Consider the following 19,778-nt stretch of genomic DNA (forward strand, 5'->3'; position numbering starts at 1 on the left):
GGGCACCAGTGCCATTCTCCCCATGCAATGTCCTGATTTAAAATTTATGCGTCACAAAAGGGAGATCCCATTGCAATGTCACGATTCAAAATCTTGGCTTTGCAAAGGGAAAATGGCACCAATGCCATTCTCCCATTGCAATATCTTGATTCAAAATTTGGCTTCACAAAGGGTCCCATTGCAATGTCCTGATATTAAATTTTGGGTTTGCAAAGGGAGCATGGCACTAGTGGCATTCTTCCAATGCAAAGTCCCGAGTCAAAATTTTGACTTCACAAAGGAATAACGGCACCAGACTGTTCTCCCCTTATGAAGCCAAATTTTTTTTCTCAAGTCGATGCATGGGGAGAATGGCACTAGTGCCATTCCCCTTTGCAAAGAGAAAATTTTGAATCAGGACATCGCAATGCTAGAATGGCACTAGTGCGATTCTCCCATCTCAAAGACAAAAGTTTGAATTGTGACATTACAGTGGGAGAATGGCACCAATGCCATTCTCCGATTGCAAAGCAAAAATTTAGGACATTGTAATAACGGGAGAATGGCACTAGTGCCACTCTCCCTTTGAAAATTTGGAATTTTGAGAGATTTATAATGGGAGAATGGCACCTAGGTCCATTCTCCCATTGCATTGTTGTAATTCAAAAGATTGGCTCCCTCATTTTATGAAGCTAGAATTTGCACACTTGAACGTCATTAGACTAGGCTTGTGAATCCCTTTGGCTATAATCTATCACTTTCTTATTTTCCATAATTGAAATGACATGGAATGGCTACTGGATGTGGGGATAAGGGTAAGATGTTGGTGGGGAATGAAGTGGTTGCAACAAGTTCAGTTTGTGTAATCGATGCAAATGGGTACTTTAGTGGTGTGAAGATCGGGGTAGATAATGTATCAGTGATAGCGGAGAAGGGATATGCCTCACAAGAGTTGCACGATGGTTCTAGAGAGACACAACAAGTGATATTGGAAGTGTATAAGAAGATGGAAATCCTGTGTGAGGTCAACATTACACTTAATCAACGTGTTTATCAGACCCTATCCACATCCACATTTGGTAGGATTTAAAAATCAAACTTAAAAAATGTAGCGCTTGCTAAGACAAGTCACAAGGAACTTTTGACCAATCTCTATATAGCCAAAAAAAAGGATTTGCTAGATTATTTACTAGAAAGAAATACACATATCAAGTAAAATTCTATACTAGAGAAAGTGAGAGTGTCTCTTTATAGTTTACTTAGAGAATATTTCACTATATTAGGATAAAAAATTTATCTACATAGGGATTTCTTAAGAGAATGTTGCTATATGGAGAAAATTTCACTATATGGGAAAGACAATCACTATATAGAGAGTCCTTATGAGAATTTTACTATATAGATATAGTTTCACTATATAGAGACAAAATTTATGAGAAATTTTCACTATATGATAGAATTTACAAGAACGTTTCACTATTTGCAAATAAATCTATAACGACCCTTTGGAACTTTATATGCCAAAAACATGTAATGACAGGAACCTAGCCAAATGCCTCCTCTTGCAATCTTTCTATAACAACCCTCAATGTCTATGATTTGTGAACAAAACATGCGAAAAACTTGTATCCCCAAGTGCTCATTGAATAAGATTATCCCTAGTAGGAATATGGAGCCTTGAAACAAAATGATATGTTAATGCCAACTTCACGAAATGAAAAATAGGTTGATGGTATTCTTGGTTAGACCAATTTATCTATGAGATGAATTGTAGAAACTATCATCAATTGATGCACTATGCCTGCACTCTGTTTTCTATTTTAGGCATGTCCATAAGTTGGTACTTCTTCAACTCATTCAATGAGCTTTCTCCCATCCTCCTTTGGGAAAACAAATTATTAAAAACAACACCTTGATAAGAGAGAGCCTTCCAACCGCCTCAAAGAATTACATGGATGATTGTGAGTTATTATTATTGCTGCTTCCTTGTATTGTGAAATCCACTTATCATACCATTTTTTCAACTCTACTGTCAAATCATTATTTCCACATTGTGTAGAATTGTTTGATAGACAACTATTCCCAAGGATCAATGTCCATGCTACCCCACATCCTTGCATCATTTATTTTTTCATTAGAAGCCAAAGCTATCGAACATTGTAGTACATTACCCATAGCCATTGTCAAGCACACTTAGAATTAGTGAAAGGAGAGGATATTACGAGCAAATTCCTATTGATCCAATTCTTTCAAAAATGAGCCATCATATTTTTCCGTATAAAAAATTTCACAAACCTCTAGCTCGATACTTTTTTGAATATTGTTTGTAGGGCCTCCTAGCTACCTCTCTCTCATTACTTTGAATGTGAAGAATCAAACCAGGAGAGAAATTACAAGGCAAACACTGATCCTCTCCTTTTCCCAGTTCTAATTCATGTTACAATATGATGCCTAGGGTATATACGGAGCTCAAGTTTTGGAAGAGGCTATGGGTGATGCATTGCAATGTTGACAGCTTAATTCGGCTTCTAATGAAGAAATAAATGAATGTAGGGATGATGGTAGTAAGGAAATTGATCCTAAGGGATAGTTTTGTATCAACTAATTCTTCACAATGTGGATATAATGATCTGATTGGAGAATTGAAAAAATGGTATGATATGTGGATTTTACAATATAAGGAAGCAACAATAATAATAATTCACAACCATCCATTGAACTCTTTCTTGGAGAGCTCTTTCTTTCCAATGGTATGATACGTGGATTTTACATTACAAGGAAGCAAATGGCTTCTTACTAGGAGAAGGGAAGGGGATGACTCGAAGATCTATGAAGATGCTTAGATCTCTCCCTCTTGCTCTTATCTTCATGGCGAGGCTTCTTACTTTTCTTGACAGATTCACCACGAGAAAGGGATGAGAAATAGGAAGATCTCTTTCTATTGAACTCCTTATGAGCTGATGGGGAAAAATGCCGGTCATGATCTCCCTCACTTTGAGGATTCTCTAGCTTGTAAAATAGCAAATCCTTCGTGTCACGAGGGCGTGATTTTTGGAGCATGCATGTTGCCTTGCATGCGGGCAAGGCCTCGAGAAAGCAAGGAGCAAGGCCTGGGCTACTAGGTGTGCTAGAACCCCTACCCCTTGTGCCTTGGGGTAAAATTTTGTGGTTTGGACCAAGAGGGGGGGCAAAGAACCCTTAGGATCCAAAGTTGGTCATTAAGTTGGTCATTGGTGATGACCAACTAGGGGCAAATTTGAAGGTTCAAAGTGCAAATAAATCTTGGGTTGCCACGTGGCTAGCCCATGCATTTGATACAATGACATTACAAGATGTATGGAACACAATTGGATCACATCTTGGAGTAACATCCCAAACATAAACAATCGCTAGAACAACATTTGCATATTGGCGAGACCACTCCATTCTCGCCTAACACCAACCAACATTTTAACAAGCCTTAACGAGTCGAGATCATCTAGCATTCATATTTGAATATTAGTCGTCCATGGAATGATTTCCCTGAGGGGTGTTACGCTTATTATTATTATTTTTTGGGGGAGGAGCTATGGCGCAGCCGCAGGGCATCGTCATCCAGCACCGTGCCTTCGCTCGTGTTGGGCTTCTCGGCAACCCCAGCGATGCCTATTTCGGCAAGACCATCTCCTTCACGCTTGCAAATTTCTGGGCTTCCGTCACTCTCACCCCTTCCGAATTCCTTGTCATCCTCCCTCATCCCCGACACGATCCCATGCACTTCAGCTCCCTTCAGCACCTGGTGAGCTGCCTTTGTGGTTTCGCTCACGATCTGCGCATCCATTTGTTTTGCAACCCTTCGCGTGGATCTGCACGTGAACAACATTTTTTGTGGATCCCCAGGTGAATAGGGTGCGCGACGAGGGTTATTATGGTGGCATACGCTTGCTTATGGCTACTTGCAAGATGTTTTATCAATATTGTTTGTCCCATAATATCGCCCTGCATGCAGGCAATTTTAGTCTATCTTACGACACAAATATTCCTCGCCAGGTACGTAGTTGTCGCATTCCGTAGGATGGGGTTTTCTTCAAAGGTCTGGTTTAAATTCTCTTTATCAAGTAGCTTTAACATCATCGCGTGCAACTTTATTCTATGCGAAGACACAACTTCCTGCTCTTGTAAAATGTAAAACTGTTCTCATTTTCTGTCTGGGGTCTCCGTGCAACGTGGAACACCTCTCTTGCATTTTTCCTCCTATTTCCATTAAGCAATTATCCTTGCTTTCAATTTCTGTGCATATTAAAAAAGGCTGAACAAGCTGGTGTTGAAGAGCAGAGCTCTTTGTTTGGGGAAGACTTGTTATCTTGACGGTAAAAACATGATTACACCTTAATGTGGCGGCCTAATTGCAAGGACTCGCAATGTGACCCTTTTAGAGGCTCTAGGTAACAAGTTGGGCGTGCTCCTTCCTTGAAAGAGGGGGTTTGTGAAGCAATCCTAAAGGGTCTAGCGACTTTAAGAGGAAGACTAATAGTCTCGGGTGACAGATTCTAATCGTCTTGGAAAACAGGCAAGAACATTTGTAAATCAACTTTTGAAACATTTAGAGAGCTTGCCGCTCATCTGCCAGCCATAGGCTTTATACTTCTAGTCACTGGGTATAGACCATTCGGAGGTAGATAGCTCCTTATAGTAAGAACTTATGTCCCATACCATACCACAACCCGTCACCTGTGAATGTGACTTCATAAGCAGTTCCTAACTAATGTAGTGCATCCATGTATGGTAATATTCAAGCATTAATAGAAGTTTCCTTTTTCTGAAAAAAAAAGTAGTGCATCCAAGGCACATCCCATACCCCACCGAGCCTGGGCTTTTCTTGTCGCAACAGCAAGGAAGACTTCGATCAGATATGCAAGGAGCAGATGCTGTCCTTCATGTCCCCGAAGGAAGTATGTCAACCAAGGGTGACCCTGTTGAGTCCGTGGCCTGTAATTGTGAGCCAAGGTATCATTAGCTCAATATGCATTCTTTGAGCGACTGCCAACTTGTGACACATGGCATTAGGTGGGTGCATTTTTTGGTCATGTGATGGTTGCCATTCTAGCTTAGAGGTCACAGTAGACAGTCTCTGTGCAGGACAGTCTCATCGGTTCCTATGCTAGCTCAGGTCTCATCGTAGGTTATCAGCCTACCCTCCTGTTAGACCCAAGTTATGTCCATCTGGACGTAACATCGTTGCCCCCTCAAACAAAAGAATGTCGAAAGATAAACTGTTGAAATTGCTTTTATAGGGTTTCACTACCATTACCGGCATCAAACAGATATTCCTCTCAATTAATTTTAATCTTTTAGGTTCAAAAGATTGCAACAGCAGCAGGTGTAGGTGCACGACAGGCTTGCACAGCAGCAGCAGTATGGCAGCTGATGTCAGCATCCATAGGTAGGCAGAGTTGGCAGGTTGACTGACAGCAGACCCAGTCGGGCCAGTGTGTGGCAGATCTGCATTCCACAGACCCAATTGGCTAGAATCTGTTCGAAAGGCCTATAAAGGGGCCATTTTCCTCATGACAGGTGTCAGCCTCTGCATCTATCAGTTAAGCTCCAGCAGCCTCAGCCTCCAGAACAGCAGGAGGACCAGCAGCCCCCTTGGCATCAAATAAGGAGAGGGAGAAGAGGAAGAGTCTGCCTCTTCCCATTAAAACTACAGGACGGGGTAGCCCTTCATCTACAGTTGTCCTCACAGCCATTTGGGCAATTGTATCTTGGCCTATTGGCAAAAGAGTAATACAATTGTAAATACTCTCTATGGAGGGGGAGCGGTTGCAACCCAATCCTGCATTCATTGACTCACATATGCAAGCACAGGTGTTTGTATGTCTTTCAGTTCCATACATGCTTCCACACTGATAGTTAGATAACATGCTAGAGAGAGAGTTAGCTCCCTTGCCTGTTACATTGGTATTAGAGCTTCAAATTTTTTATCCTGAGTGTGAAGTACAGATCTGGGAGGGTTTATCACCACATGCTCCGACAAGTCAACCATGAGCAACAAGTCACCTTCCAACCATCCACACCAAGTGCAGCCCCACAAGAAAACCTCTCCCGTTGGAGGCAGTGGTGATTCCATCTGCCATGATGCTGCTGCCGGCACAATAGTTTGAGAACCAAAAGCATAGAGGTCAGGCTCTCACTGCCCAAGCTGGTTGCCAGCACGTGAGGTACTTTTGCAAGGCAAACTTGGCTTGCTCTAGCTCCCCCAGCTTTTACATCGCTTCCTTTCCCCCACTGCGTTTTCCTTCTCCTTGCTAGCAGAAGCAACTTTTGTTTTGATTCTGAAGACAGCAATCTTAGTGGTGAAGTTATTTCTAGGGGCTTGTGGGGTGGCTCCCTCGACTCCAATGGCCGTCTGGATCTTCGCCTACCCAAAGGATAAGCAGTAGGTGAAGATTGTCGTTGAGTCCCTTCAAGATAGAGTAGTGGTGGGCAGTACTGTCGGCATCATGCCCACCTAGAGCCAGCTTCGTGATTGGGTCAGATCACCATCTATGAGAGAGGTGTCTTTCTTCTCTAGTTGAGTTCCCGCGACACCACTTAAGCCCTTGTGGAGTAGAGTCCCATTTTCTTAACCCACGTTTGGTGTTCTTTGTACCTTGGTACCATGGTTTCACAATGGAGGATATGTTAGAAATCACGGTACAGCAGAAGCAAAAGAGATGAATACTTGCTAGAAAACAACTCAACAAAAGTGCAGCAACAAAGTAACAAAGGAGATGGCAAAACTGAACAAGTTCTTCCTTCTAGAATGAAGGGCAAAAGGCTGCAAGAGGAGCAGCTACAAAGTGCAGCAGTTGCTGCAATCTTCTTCCACCAACGGTGGGCTAGACAAGTCGCCTTCTCCCTGCTAAGTGCGCACTGTTGGAGCAGCTTTAGTGCTGAGAGGTTGAAGGCTTGAGTGCTATATGATAGTGCGGGGGAAGGGGGCTTTATATAATATAGGGGAGAGGCCACAGAGGGGTGGTGGATTGACCACCGACCATTGACCTTGGCCACCGACCATTGACCATGACCACCGACCATTGACATTGGCCACCGACCATTGACCTTGACCATTGATCATTGACCTTGACCACCGGCCATTGACCTTGGCCGTCGGCCATTGACCTTGACCACCGGCCATTGACCTTGACCACCGACCATTGACTTCAACCTTGGCCACCGACCATTGACTTTGACCGATCGGCGACCCCCTCTCAATCACTCCCCCTTCTAACTGCCTAAGCCCCTTGCCCTTCTCATAAATGGGGGGGCAAAACATGTGGGGCATTAACCACGAATTCTAATAGGATATGGATACAATACATCATTGACTTTGATCAGTCGGCGACCCCCTCTCAATCACTCCCCCTTCTAACTGCCTAAGCCCCTTGCCCTTCTCATAAATGGGGGGGCAAAACATGTGGGACATTAACCACGAATTCTAATAGGATATGGATACAATACATCATGTGCTGAGGTTCCCAATAACGCTTTGCTTCTCGAGAATTTCAAAGGAACATTAGGCCATTTTGTCCTCCATTGAAGACTGTTTTGGTATTTTGCTAGAGTCCTTGCCTATTGTTGTCTTAGTCCTTATGTTCTATGGCTGCGGGTGATTGTGGAGTATCCAAAGTCCTTGCCTGAGGAGATCCTTCTAAAGACCTTGGACTGGGACAAAGGGTTTGAGGTTTTCAAGCCTCCCAGCGCAACCCCTTATGTGTAGACAGATGGGACCCATGGCAAGAGCCTGCCCACGCGAGTGCCCATTAGGTCCCCTTCCACCAACAACCGTGTTTAGATCAACAGCAAGAATCGAGATGCCCCAGTCTGATAGATCGCTAGCAGTATCAGCTGTCGACCCCTTGGGTTTGAGCTATTCAATGGGGTTTGGCTCCCAGCGGACGAAAAAGACGAGACAAATGAGCTGCAAAAAAACTGTAGACTTCGAGCATGCCATCGGCATGTCGCATGATACCCCCTTGAGCCTTTGTTAGAGCAAATTGAAAAATATTGATTTGGGTTGCCCAAGGAAATCAGAGACTATTGCACCAAGACAAGGGTAACCAACTTGTCTCGGCTAATTGAAAATGATACCGCAGTTGATGCATTGTTGCTTGGAAAGACCAGCGGGTACAAGAGCAATAAATTTGATAGCTTTAAGAAAGCAGGGAAGCATTCCCGGTACAAGAGCAATAAATCTGATAGCTTTAAGAAAGCAGGGAAGCCAGGGAATGCTTCCAAGGTTCCATTCAATAAAGGGAAGACGTGTGATAGGCCCGTTTCTAAGACAGCCAAATCTAATTTTTGGAAACTCAAAAGGCCAGCGGTGCGCAGGTCTGAAGAGACGACTGTTGGTCTTGAGCTGGAACGGGAACTGCTGCTGTCTATCCTATCAATCATGCGATTTAGGTTGCACAAAGGAGCCGAGCCAATTCTGATTCAAGAAACGAAACATTGAGCTTATCCTCTCATGATGGGTGCGTCAAAAGCTTGCAGCCAAATGCATACGTTGCCGAATGCTTGTGATCAAGCTTCATCAAGCATGGAAGGAACTAAATTAATCAAACTCTCATGATGCTGTCGTTCAAGATGCAGCAAACAATCCGATGGGTCACGAGAATTTTCTTCAAAAAATTACGAGCAATTCCCAATTGACTGGAGTTGAAATGGATTGGCGGTTTGGTAGCTTCGAATTTTTGAAATCAGGCGACCCATTTACTGCATGGAAGAGGGGCACGTGGCAGGGGAATGCCCAAAACACAAGCTTAAAGGGAAAATGGTAGGGATGAGCTAAAAGGCAAGAAGCCTAAGCCTTTTGCAGGATTGATGCCTGATGTGATCAGCGACGAGCAGCCTAATGGTGATGCTACGGAGCTTTGCAAGGCATGGGGCAAAGTGAGAGATTAGATGTCATGATCTTCTTTGACCTAGGGGCTTGTGCAAACTTTCTCTCTCCAGGGTTGGGAGGCAAACCTGAAATCAGATGGGGCCTATGAGTGAGGCAAGCTTGGCTTGTCTTGGATTTAGCACTCCGGTCACCCCTAGTATTGGAAAGCTCCGCTTGCACATCCAAAGTAGGAAATTTATACTATGCATCTGAGATGATTTGCTGGGTATGCCTTGGTTTCACAAAGTTCATGCTTTGATGGATACATATAATTGGAAAATTACTCTGGAGCAAGACATGTGTACTTAAGGAAGAGTCAGTCCTTGTTGTATTTGTTTCAGCTATATGCTCAATAATGAAACATCGTATTTTTGCGTATTTAGTTTTTGCAAAGGATACCAAGTCTGACGATCGTAATCAGTTTGGAGAGTGTTTTTCCGACTCAATGCCAAGGTAATATTGTTGGCTGGTTACTTGTTAGTTTATTACCCTTTAATTTTATTGAAGGCCGGTTTCATGGTTCTGTTGTCGGGACATCGCCCACTTCCTCAAGGGGTTGAGTCTGTGGTTGCTTTGGTGAGGAGACATTACCATCGTCTTTAAGGAGGTGAGCAAGTATTGGTCGCTGCAATTGAATTTGCAGCAAGGAGAATTCAGCAAGTATGTCACTCAGTGACGAGGATTGGGATAGGGGACATGAGTCCTCTCAAGATGGGCAAGGGAGCTTCTGTTGATGATGATCAGAATGTTGATAGGCAGCCATATGGACCTATGCCATTGAATGGACAGCCATTAGTTGTGTCAAATGGACAGGGGGCACCAATGCAATAGTTTATTCATGGTCCTGATGTTGATTTGCATGGCCAAGGCAATGGTTTTTAGCATGCAAATCAGGGACAGCAAGTTCTTCCGCACCCCACAGTGCATCCATGATATTTTGGAGGTGGTTCAGTGTTTCAAGCAATGGATGGCTAAGTTGGGAATGGCCAAGGAATGCTTGGAAATTGCCCAACAGGTTTTCAGCCTGGAATGCAAGGTATGCAAGGGATTGTACTTGGGGCTATGTAGGCCTGAATGCAGAGAGTTATGAATGGACACACTGGCATGCAGCCATGAATGCAAAAGGGAATCCATGGCATTATGGGAGCTCCTGTAGGCATGCTTGGTATGCAGGGTATTGGGGCTGGTATAGCAAACCCTGCTATGGGTAATGGCAATGTTGATCATGCTTTTGTTGTCCATTGTGATGTATGTGGGAACAGCATTGGTGCAGTTCTCATGCAGAATGGACGGGTTGTTGAGAGGCAAGGAAACCTGATGCTGAAATATGTGCTTGAATGCAAGAGGGGATTCACTGCTACAATCCTGCCTTTGGCAAGCTGTTCATAGAAAGGAGAGATATGGTTAAGACATCCAAGGAAACGCTGCAGTTGCGTTCTATCTTTAATTTCATCAGGAAAAGCAAGCAAAGCTTTCAAAGCATGGTCCTGCATTTGCAAGGCGCCCTTGTGAATCTGGACACCAAGAAACTCAATAGTAGGTTGGCCTACCATGATCTTCTTCGCTGACAGGGCTAAACCTTTAGATTTGAGTAGATCATACACAACTTGCAGATGCTGAAGGTGAGAGGCTTCATCCTTACTGTACACAAGTATATCATCTATGTACACTAGATAGAATGAGTGATATGGACTGAAAACAGAGTCCATGAACTTTTGGAATTCTACAGGAGCAGTCTTCAGGCCAAAAGGTAACACATTCCATTCATAAAAGCCTTGAGGGACTACAAACACAGTACATGAAAAGAGTTGCTGGCTGTGGCTCTTGCTCTTTCTGCGTGGGAGCATTACTTGCTAGGGGCTGATTTCACTGTGCAGATAGATCACCAGAATTTGAGATATTTTCCTCACTCAGACTAGGTTGTTTGAGAAGCATATGCGTTGAGGATGCAATGAAGGACTAGTATGCAGCAAGGCTCTATGATCACTTGTTTGATGGATAGCAGCATTTGCATTATACTCTCAGAGATGGATTGCTTAAGATGCATGGCCATCTCTGGTGCTACAAGCAGGTGCAGCTGCATGGACTGCTTGAGATACCTGCATAGACCCTATAATCTGCAGAAAAGTTGCAGCAGCAGGCCTGAAAGCTTAAAATGGGTCAAAAACAGCTGCAAACTGTGGGAAAACCTCTAGCTACAGTTCAAAACTGTAGCAGAGGGAAGCTTTTGTACAGTTTTCAATGCCAGATTTCTGCAGATAGCAAAGCCCTCCCGAACGGCAGCAGCAATGCTCGAAAAGCTCAAATCTGCAAAAAGTCTACAAAAAATCCTATGAAATTTTCAAAGATAGAGGCGGTCTGCTTAGAGAAGGATGCAGCAGGTCCAGAACAGCAGGATTACCTCAGAAACAGGATGACCAGCTCCAAAAGGAGGCTAACTGATTCAGAACTGAGGCAGCCTGCCCTAGAGTAGCTTTCGGAGCTGCCCTGATGCAAAAAATGTAGGTGGGATATAAAAAACGGGCTGGGAACTGAGGTTCTTTGTGTCAAAATCAAAGATTCTCACAAAAGAAGTTGGCTTGGATGCTTGGGCAAGCACATGAAGGTGTGGGGAAGCAAGGGAAAACTGCTCTGATACCAAATGTGATAAGTGGAGATGGAGAGCGCCCAACAACGTGGTGCAAAAATGAAGTACACAAGGGCTGTCAACATGACAAAACTCTAAAACCCTAGGTAAACCCTAGGGTGACTTAAAACTCACTCAACCACTAATTGTGTTTAGGGGAAAAAACCTTAGAAGGAAAAAGTGCTTGGAACCATAGATCCACATGCTGTATAACTGTATATGGAATATATGTTCAAGGGTACTCATGACAATCAATGGGTCCACTTGCATATAAGTATCATTACAGATATCGTAATCAATCATATTGTTTATCACCTCTGAGCCCTAAGTAGATGTAATATCAGCTTTGGACAACTAGGCAATAAGCCTCTTTACATATTTCAAGACGGAAAATTGTAATTTGGTTTCATGTGAGTTAAGACCCTCAGAGTTAACATAAACAATTGGTTTGCAAAAATGTGAACTTGGTCTTTTTATAAAAATGTATTCTGAGCTGCGCTTTTTCCATGCTACAATAACTGCAATGCTAACTTTCCTTTGTAAATTTTAATTTTTGAAAAGCATAGCACCCCCATAACAAATTTGGCACAAGCACACTCTCCCTTAAAGAACATAAGAAACACCTTATTGTAGAATTTATAGGACGTAAATTGTCTTGGCAGGCTGGACTGTCTGGATCTAGTGCCATAGTATGTGCTGCTCTGAATTGTATATTGGAGTTTTACAACGTGGGCCACTTGGTGAAAGTGGATGACCGACCTACTTTAATACTAAGTACTGAGGAGGAGATTGGCATTACAGCAGGCTTGCAGGATCGGGTCGTGCAAGTTTATGGAGGTCTAGTTTACATGGTTTGTGTGCTGTCCTGTTTTCTTGAGATTTAATTTTTTTACTGTCAGCAATGCGCTTTAAAGGAATTGAACTGATCGTGATTTTTTATTTTTTTCGTTAAGCAGGACTTTGACAAAGACTACATGGAAAGTAGAGGGCACGGGATATACACACCAATGGATCCAGGATTACTTCCTGAGCTATATATTATCTATGCTGAGAATCCTAGCGACTCTGGCAAGGCTCGTGTGCACTGCATATCTTTGCCAAATCAAGATAGAAGATTTGCATTGAAGTTCCAACTCTCATCTGTGGATGCCAACCTTTCAGGTGCACAGTACAGTAAGGAAACGATGGATGGATGGGGATGATTCAATAAGGTCATGGATCAAAGAAGTGGCTGAATTGGCTGTTCGAGGTCGATTAGCTCTGGAAACTTCTGACCATTTGGCTCTTGCTCAATTGATGAAACGGAACTTTGAGTTGCGCAGGTACGGGGTTTTCTGTAGTTTTTTTGTTCAATATGCTTTATTCAATTGTGCTCTAATCATCATTTGTTGTCTTTTTTTTTCTGTTGCTTGTTATAGGCTTATGTTTGGAGATGAAGCTCTTGGAGAGGTTAATATCAAGATGGTTGAAGTGGCAGAGAGTGTTGGGGCAGCTTGCAAGTTCACTGGAAGTGGTGGTGCTGCAGTAGCTTTCTGCCCGGAGGGACCAGGTCAGGTGAGACAACTGGAAGAAGCATGCAAGGTAGCTGGTTTCACTATGGAGCTCGTTGATGTGGCTCCAGCTTCTATAAAGTTCTCTGATATATTACAATCAGATCCCTTGAAAAAAAATTCAAGGATGGACGTTAGTGATGAGGATGGAGCTGCATAAATGCTGGTCAGTCAAAGAGTTGACCTTGTAAAGAGTAGTCAACTTCATTTACTAATGAACTTCATTTACATTAGAAGAGACTGCTGAGCTCCTTTTTGCTGTCTAGTTGCTGGCGTGGTTGGCCTGGCAAGCTCTATTCCACTGCTACTTATTGTAACACATTACAGAATTTACAGAGTTCATTTTTTGTCTTGAAGTTGATATCTGACGATCACATTCAGTGACCATATCTTTTTTTCGGTGTGGGGCTGGCTGGCGGAGCCCATAGTTGGAACATGAAGCTGTTTATCATTTCCCTGGAAGAAAGGCTTTCTGCTTACACGTCTATAATAACTAAGACTAGCATGTCCTCAACTTTCTATAATGAAACAAACGAGTCGTCATATTTTGAGGAGTTGCCTGTGCAAGCAAAAAGGGATGATGCTATAGGCAAAGATGCACCAAGCAGCAGCAGCCCAGCTGGCTTGGGCGCTGGCCCTCCTGCAGGGCTTCTGCATTCAGGGCTGTTTCTTGGGCTATGCTGCACCCCTTCCTTGTATGTTCGAGTTTGGTGTGAGATTTTTCAATTATTAAAAAACCAAGCAGCTGCACTGGCCCTCCTGAGCGCCCCCCTGCTTCCTCTTGTGTGAGTGTGGTTGTGTGTGTGTGAGAAGAGAAAAGTATCTGCAAAAAGCATGCCCCTCGAGTAACAGCCTCCGACAGTCCCCAACACTAGAACAGGGCTTGCAAAAGCATTCAAGAAGGAACAATTGGAGGAAGGCCAAAATGTCGAGAAACCTTCCCATTCAGGTGGCCTTCTACAAGCAACCTTATAACACCTTATGATGCCCTCAAGTTTCTCTTATTAGGATTTAGTCACTAGACTTGTTAATAGTTACTTGTACTCTTATGTACATGCCACTCTTATGTTAGTCTTACGTCATACATAGAGGGTATGGCTGGTTTGTACTAACTATCTTGTACCAGGATAGAGTTTGCACTAACTTGAAATGTTATTAGGCACACACGAGTTGCACATAAAATGAAATTAAAAATATGTAAGGCTAAAAAACAATAAGCTCTCCACTTACGCATTTGAGTACTTCTACTAACAACACACAATAGGTACTTGTGACTGGGATACTTTTCATAGAAATCCACCCATACTTTTGAAATCCACTTGCATGACCTTAATCAAAAGTAAGTAGCTATGGCCAAACGAATGAGATGGGGTCTTAGTCAACACACAATACGTACTTGTGACTGGGATACTTTTCATAGAAATACACCCATACTTTTGAAATCCACTTGCATGACCTTAATCAAAAGTAGGTAGCTATGGCCAAACGAATGAGATGGGGTCTTAGTATTTCTATAGACTAAATGAGATGGTGACCTTAATCAAGAGTAGGAATTCCAATTAATGAAATGGTGACCTTAATCAAGAGTAGAGTATTTCTACTTAACAAAATGGTGACCTTATAGAGTCACACTATCACAATCTCTCGTGAAGGAGGAGCATTCTCACAACTCTTGACAAAGATCCGACAATTGCAATCCCTCACAAGTTTTATTCACTAGAGGTTGTAGGCATCCTTCATGATGTCAAAGTGTGGATTAGCAAATTAAATTTGACCAGACTCCTTTCCAATTAAAGAATTTTGGTAAGCTAAGATGTAGTAGTATCATCCTTTGAACCAAATCTTGAGGCATCACTAGAGCCCAATTAACTTCCTCCTCTTTGCCCTTTGAAAGTAAGGAAAAGTCCAACGTGCTCCTTCATAGAGCCTTGCATTCGATGACCTTTTTTGAGGTATGTCACTTAGCTTGATACCATTAAAGGTAACTTCTACCTTTGTCGAATTTTCACATCCTTGAGTTTTTTGGTGTTCTCTATGTCGCTATTCAAGATTAATACATTGGTAGTGAGCGGTCCATGTATATAGAAAAAGGAAACATTCGGTTACTTTTAAACTCCCCAAAAGGAACATTTAGGGCTTTTGCTATTCAGGATTAATACACTCAGCACCAGCTAGTGAGCGCTCCATGGATAGAAAAAGGAAACATCCAGTTACTTTTGAACTCCCCAAAAGGAATAAAAGGAAAGCTCAAAGGGTTTGATAGCACAATAGTCCAACCCCTAGATATAAAATTCAAGGCCAATGAAGAGGCATAACAAGTGTGGAGCCTTATATAAAGAAAGATCAAGGATATATATGAGAAGATTGTGCTAGAACGCCCAACAATTGTGGAGGCATTCCATGATGCCGAAAGCCTTACTGGGGATCTAGCTCTCAAAGTTCGAGCCTTTCTTTGTTTTCCCTTTGTTTGGATTAGGAATCTCATAGAGAAGATTGAGAGAGGAAGTTGCATGAGGAATGATATGATTTTAGAGAACTTAGAAAGAAGCTCATAGATTTGGAAACTACAAGAAGCAAGAAATGTTTTAAAAAAAACTAAGAAAGAAGAAAAAGGCACTCCCAAGTAGTTGTGTCTTCTTGTGTTGTCCATGATAAGAAGCTTTCCAAGCAATGGTTTTCCAAAAGAGTCAACTATGGTAAAAACTTCAAATTTGGTAGATCTCCTTTTCACAACTCTTGTGTTTAACATCCAAGATGTAAATGGACAACAATCCTTCCTGTCTCCTCTTTTCGCAAATTGTTTTGTCCAAGAAAATGACATTGTAGGTTTTTTGATGCATTTTAGTCGTCTTTTAATTGATGCCTTTGATAGTGGAAGGTTTTCTTAGGCTCCATACATGGGCTACAAGAAACTTTGGATACCTATATCGACTTTTGTTGGGTGCCTTTGCATTGAATCTTATTGCATTCCATTGCATCCATTTTTCCATGGCATCCATTTTTGTTTTACATTTGCTCTTGAACTTTGCCCTTGTTCATCTTTTTTACGTTCTCTCCATGAAAGATAGTAGATTGGGGGTAAATTCTCCATCCTTGTTGCCGAATTTTATTCTCTTGTTGATGGGGAAAAGGTCAAGCATATGTAAGCAACCCTACATGATAAATTGGTTAGAGAGAGAAATTGAAGTGATGTGGAATCTAACATGATAAGGCTAGTGGGTGTGCTACGAAATCATGTACTGGATGGGCTATCATAAAAGTCCTCCAAGAATTGATATCATGTAGCAAGTCCATGTAAGGTTGATTGAGATAATGCAAAGTTGTTAGTTTGCATCTCTATCTCTTTGCCATCTTGGTCTCATGAGACTCATCTGCCTTTGCATAGTCTTATAGTTTGGATTGATCTTATCCTCTATTTCATGCTTAGTTAAATGTTTGTCATTTCTCTCTTCTCTATTTGTTTTAGACCTCTCTATTTCACATGATCTCAAGCTATGCTTTTGCATGTCTTCTTTATCTAGCTATTCGTAGTCCTACAATAGAGTATCATAGTCTCTTTCACCTACATGACTTGTCTTGTAATTACTCGTTCTATATCTAGTTGAGGAGATTGCCTAAGAGTTAGTATGTCTTCAAGTTCTAGTACCAATGAGGTGTCTTCATAATCTCTTACTACAATAGTGAATTTTTTATAGATGAGGTATTGGGGTTGAATGCTCCATCCTGTCTCTCTCTAGAGTGTAACTTGTTTTACCATTGTTGGATTTATTAGACATGTCTTGCTTTGTCCCAAACTTAATTGAGATTATTAGACCCCTGACAAGTGATCAAGATTACCTTTTATTCAAGTTTCACTATAGGGACTTTGCCCTTAAGGTTTATTGTTATCTTGGCCACATTTTCTATCTGGTCTTCTAGTTTATGTGTTGTGCCTTCTTCTTCTATTGTGTGTGTCCTTTGGAATGAGTCCCCACGTTTGCAGTGGTTATCACATCAAGGTACTTCTATGCGCATCACATGAAACTTCACATTGGGGTCCACTTATCTCCTTTCAAAGTTGTTGTAGAGTAGCTTGATATGTCCTACTAGAGCTTGCACTTGGTCTTGACATGGACCTCCTCTTCACTAAAGAAACATGTAACCCTTACTTTTTCTTTGTCTTGGTCTCCATGTGGCCCTTGGTCCTAATCACCATGGTTCATGGAGCCTTGTTCCCTTCCTCAACCTTGGTTGGGGTATGGTCTCTTGTTCTAGCTTTCCATGCCACTTGATTAGCATCGATCATCCACAATGGTACCAACACTCCACGCTATCATGGCCATGTTTCACACACACTTTGCAATATTTTGTATGGCATTCCACTTAATGTGGGCGCACCATGTGAACATTTGTTGCACCATTTCTTACTCGTTCTTGGTCTTCCTCAAATGCCTATCTCTTGCAATGCTTTTTGAGTTGCATGGTTAATGTTTTTTTCTTTGCTTTAGGAGGCGGGTTGTCTTCTTCCTTGCTCTCCTCATTTCCTCTTATTTTGATTTTGTTTGACTATGCCACTCTTCTATAGGGTAATTTCTAAGAGGTTGTTCATAGTCCTTATTGGATTCACAATCTCTAGTGATCAAAGATCCATGAGTGTCTCGCTCAACAACCAAGTACGCATGGTCTTGTTGTTAGGTTACTTGCTTAGAGCTCTCATTCATAAAAAATATTCTTGGGTTGACACCCTTACTTTTCCCAGAAGTGGCCAATGGAGAATTGTTCGAACCATCTCTGCACCATTCTTACCAACGTGCAACGAAAGTAGTTCATATATTCTTAATTTGTCATACACCCCTTAATGGTGCACACTTGGAGGAAACTTTGCAAATGACTGTAAGAGTCTTCCTTTGCCTTGAAGTCCTAGAAAGTCACTTTGATGGGTTGATATGTGCCTTGGTATCTCGATCATAGTTTCTCCATATTTATGCCCTTCGTTCTTAATGGTTCCATCCTCCAATGTCTTGAGAGGCTTCATGAGGGTCTCAAACTTCTTGGTCTTGAAAGCCTATGCTAATGATCTAAGGCCTATTTTGAATTTGGACTATTATATTTGTCATCATTTACCCAATAAATTACCTTGTGACTAATATTTGCATGTCTATTGATGAGGAGATTTCCTAAGTTAAGTATGTCATCAAGATCATGCTAGCAAGGTCGTGTCCAGTGAGGTGTCTTCATAGCCGCTTACTATGTCATTGAATTAGTTTAAGTCAAGGAAATTTCCCAAGTATGTATTCATGTTCTTGTACCCACAAGGTATCTTCACAATCTCTTACTGTATAAATGAATTCTTTAGAGTTGATGTTAGTGGTGATACATTGTCCTCACACCATACCGACCTTATTAGCAAAGGCCTAGGGCAATGAGGACCATGAGCTACGTTAGGAGGTGCCACATTAAACTACTTTTCTAAGACTAGATGCGAGCCAATCCTAATCCTCTTTTTATTAAAGGCAGGCCAGGGATCATAGAAAAAGACAAGTAGCCTTAGAGCAACTGCAAGAAGAAAATGATGCTGAGACATCATTAGAAGGTGAAGTCTCTACTGTCGAGCACTTGAACCATAAGAGTTGGAGTATGCACCAAGCTAAGAATCATGTGAGATAAGAAAAATCGAGGCAAGACACGTATTTGACAAAGAGCATCATGCAAGATAAAATAACCAAGATAAGATGTGCAATTGACCAAGAGCGTCGTCAAGATAGGACAACAAAGATACATTTTTGAGTCAAGACACACATTTGATCAAGAGCCACGTGCAAAACCGAGCAACTACAGAAAAATTTGAAAGTTGACATGCAAGACTCGGCAACCAAACACAAAGTTTGAGGTCGAGCATGCACTTGACTAGAAGCATAGGCGCGTGAGACAATACAACTAAAGGTGTAGTCCAAATTCAAAATAGGCCTTAGATCATTAGCATAGGCTTTCAAGACCAAGAAGTTTGAGACCCTCATGAAGCCTCTCAAGACATTGGAGGATGGAACCATTAAGAACGAAGGGCATAAATATGGAGAAACTATGATCGAGATACCAAGGCACATATCAACCCATCAAAGTGACTTTCTAGGACTTCAAGGCAAAGGAAGACTCTTACAGTCATTTGCAAAGTTTCCTCCAAGTGTGCACCATTAAGGGGTGTATGACAAATTAAGAATATATGAACTACTTTCGTTGCACGTTGGTAAGAATGGTGCAGAGATGGTTCGAACAATTCTCCATTGGCCACTTCTGGGAAAAGTAAGGGTGTCAACCCAAGAATATTTTTTATGAATGAGAGCTCTAAGCAAGTAACCTAACAACAAGACCATGCGTACTTGGTTGTTGAGCGAGACACTCATGGATCTTTGATCACTAGAGATTGTGAATCCAATAAGGACTATGAACAACCTCTTAGAAATTACCCTATAGAAGAGTGGCATAGTCAAACAAAATCAAAATAAGAGGAAATGAGGAGAGCAAGGAAGAAGACAACCTGCCTCCTAAAGCAAAGAAAAAAACATTAACCATGCAACTCAAAAAGCATTGCAAGAGATAGGCATTTGAGGAAGACCAAGAACGAGTAAGAAATGGTGCAACAAATGTTCACATGGTGCGCCCACATTAAGTGGAATGCCATACAAAATATTGCAAAGTGTGTGTGAAACATGGCCATGATAGCATGGAGTGTTGGTACCAT

General features: G+C 42.0%; 1 protein-coding gene across 1 annotated transcript; it reads left to right on the forward strand.

Annotated features, from left to right (window-relative positions):
* The first annotated feature begins 3,522 nt into the window (after positions 1 to 3,522).
* Positions 3,523 to 13,477, forward strand: GLCAK (glucuronokinase G). The gene is made up of 6 exons (XM_087389605.1): positions 3,523 to 3,757; positions 3,859 to 4,008; positions 12,173 to 12,361; positions 12,467 to 12,583; positions 12,672 to 12,832; positions 12,929 to 13,477. The coding sequence occupies exons 1-6, from the start codon at positions 3,548 to 3,550 to the stop codon at positions 13,218 to 13,220; spliced, it is 1,119 nt and encodes a 372-aa protein (XP_087245731.1). The 5' UTR covers positions 3,523 to 3,547; the 3' UTR covers positions 13,221 to 13,477.
* Positions 13,478 to 19,778: the final 6,301 nt, after the last annotated feature.

This window comes from Dipteris shenzhenensis, chromosome 18 (genome assembly GCF_047967505.1).
Source record: "Dipteris shenzhenensis isolate YYH24624 ecotype China chromosome 18, Dip_SZ_1.0, whole genome shotgun sequence".
Classification (NCBI taxonomy): Eukaryota; Viridiplantae; Streptophyta; class Polypodiopsida; order Gleicheniales; family Dipteridaceae; genus Dipteris; species Dipteris shenzhenensis.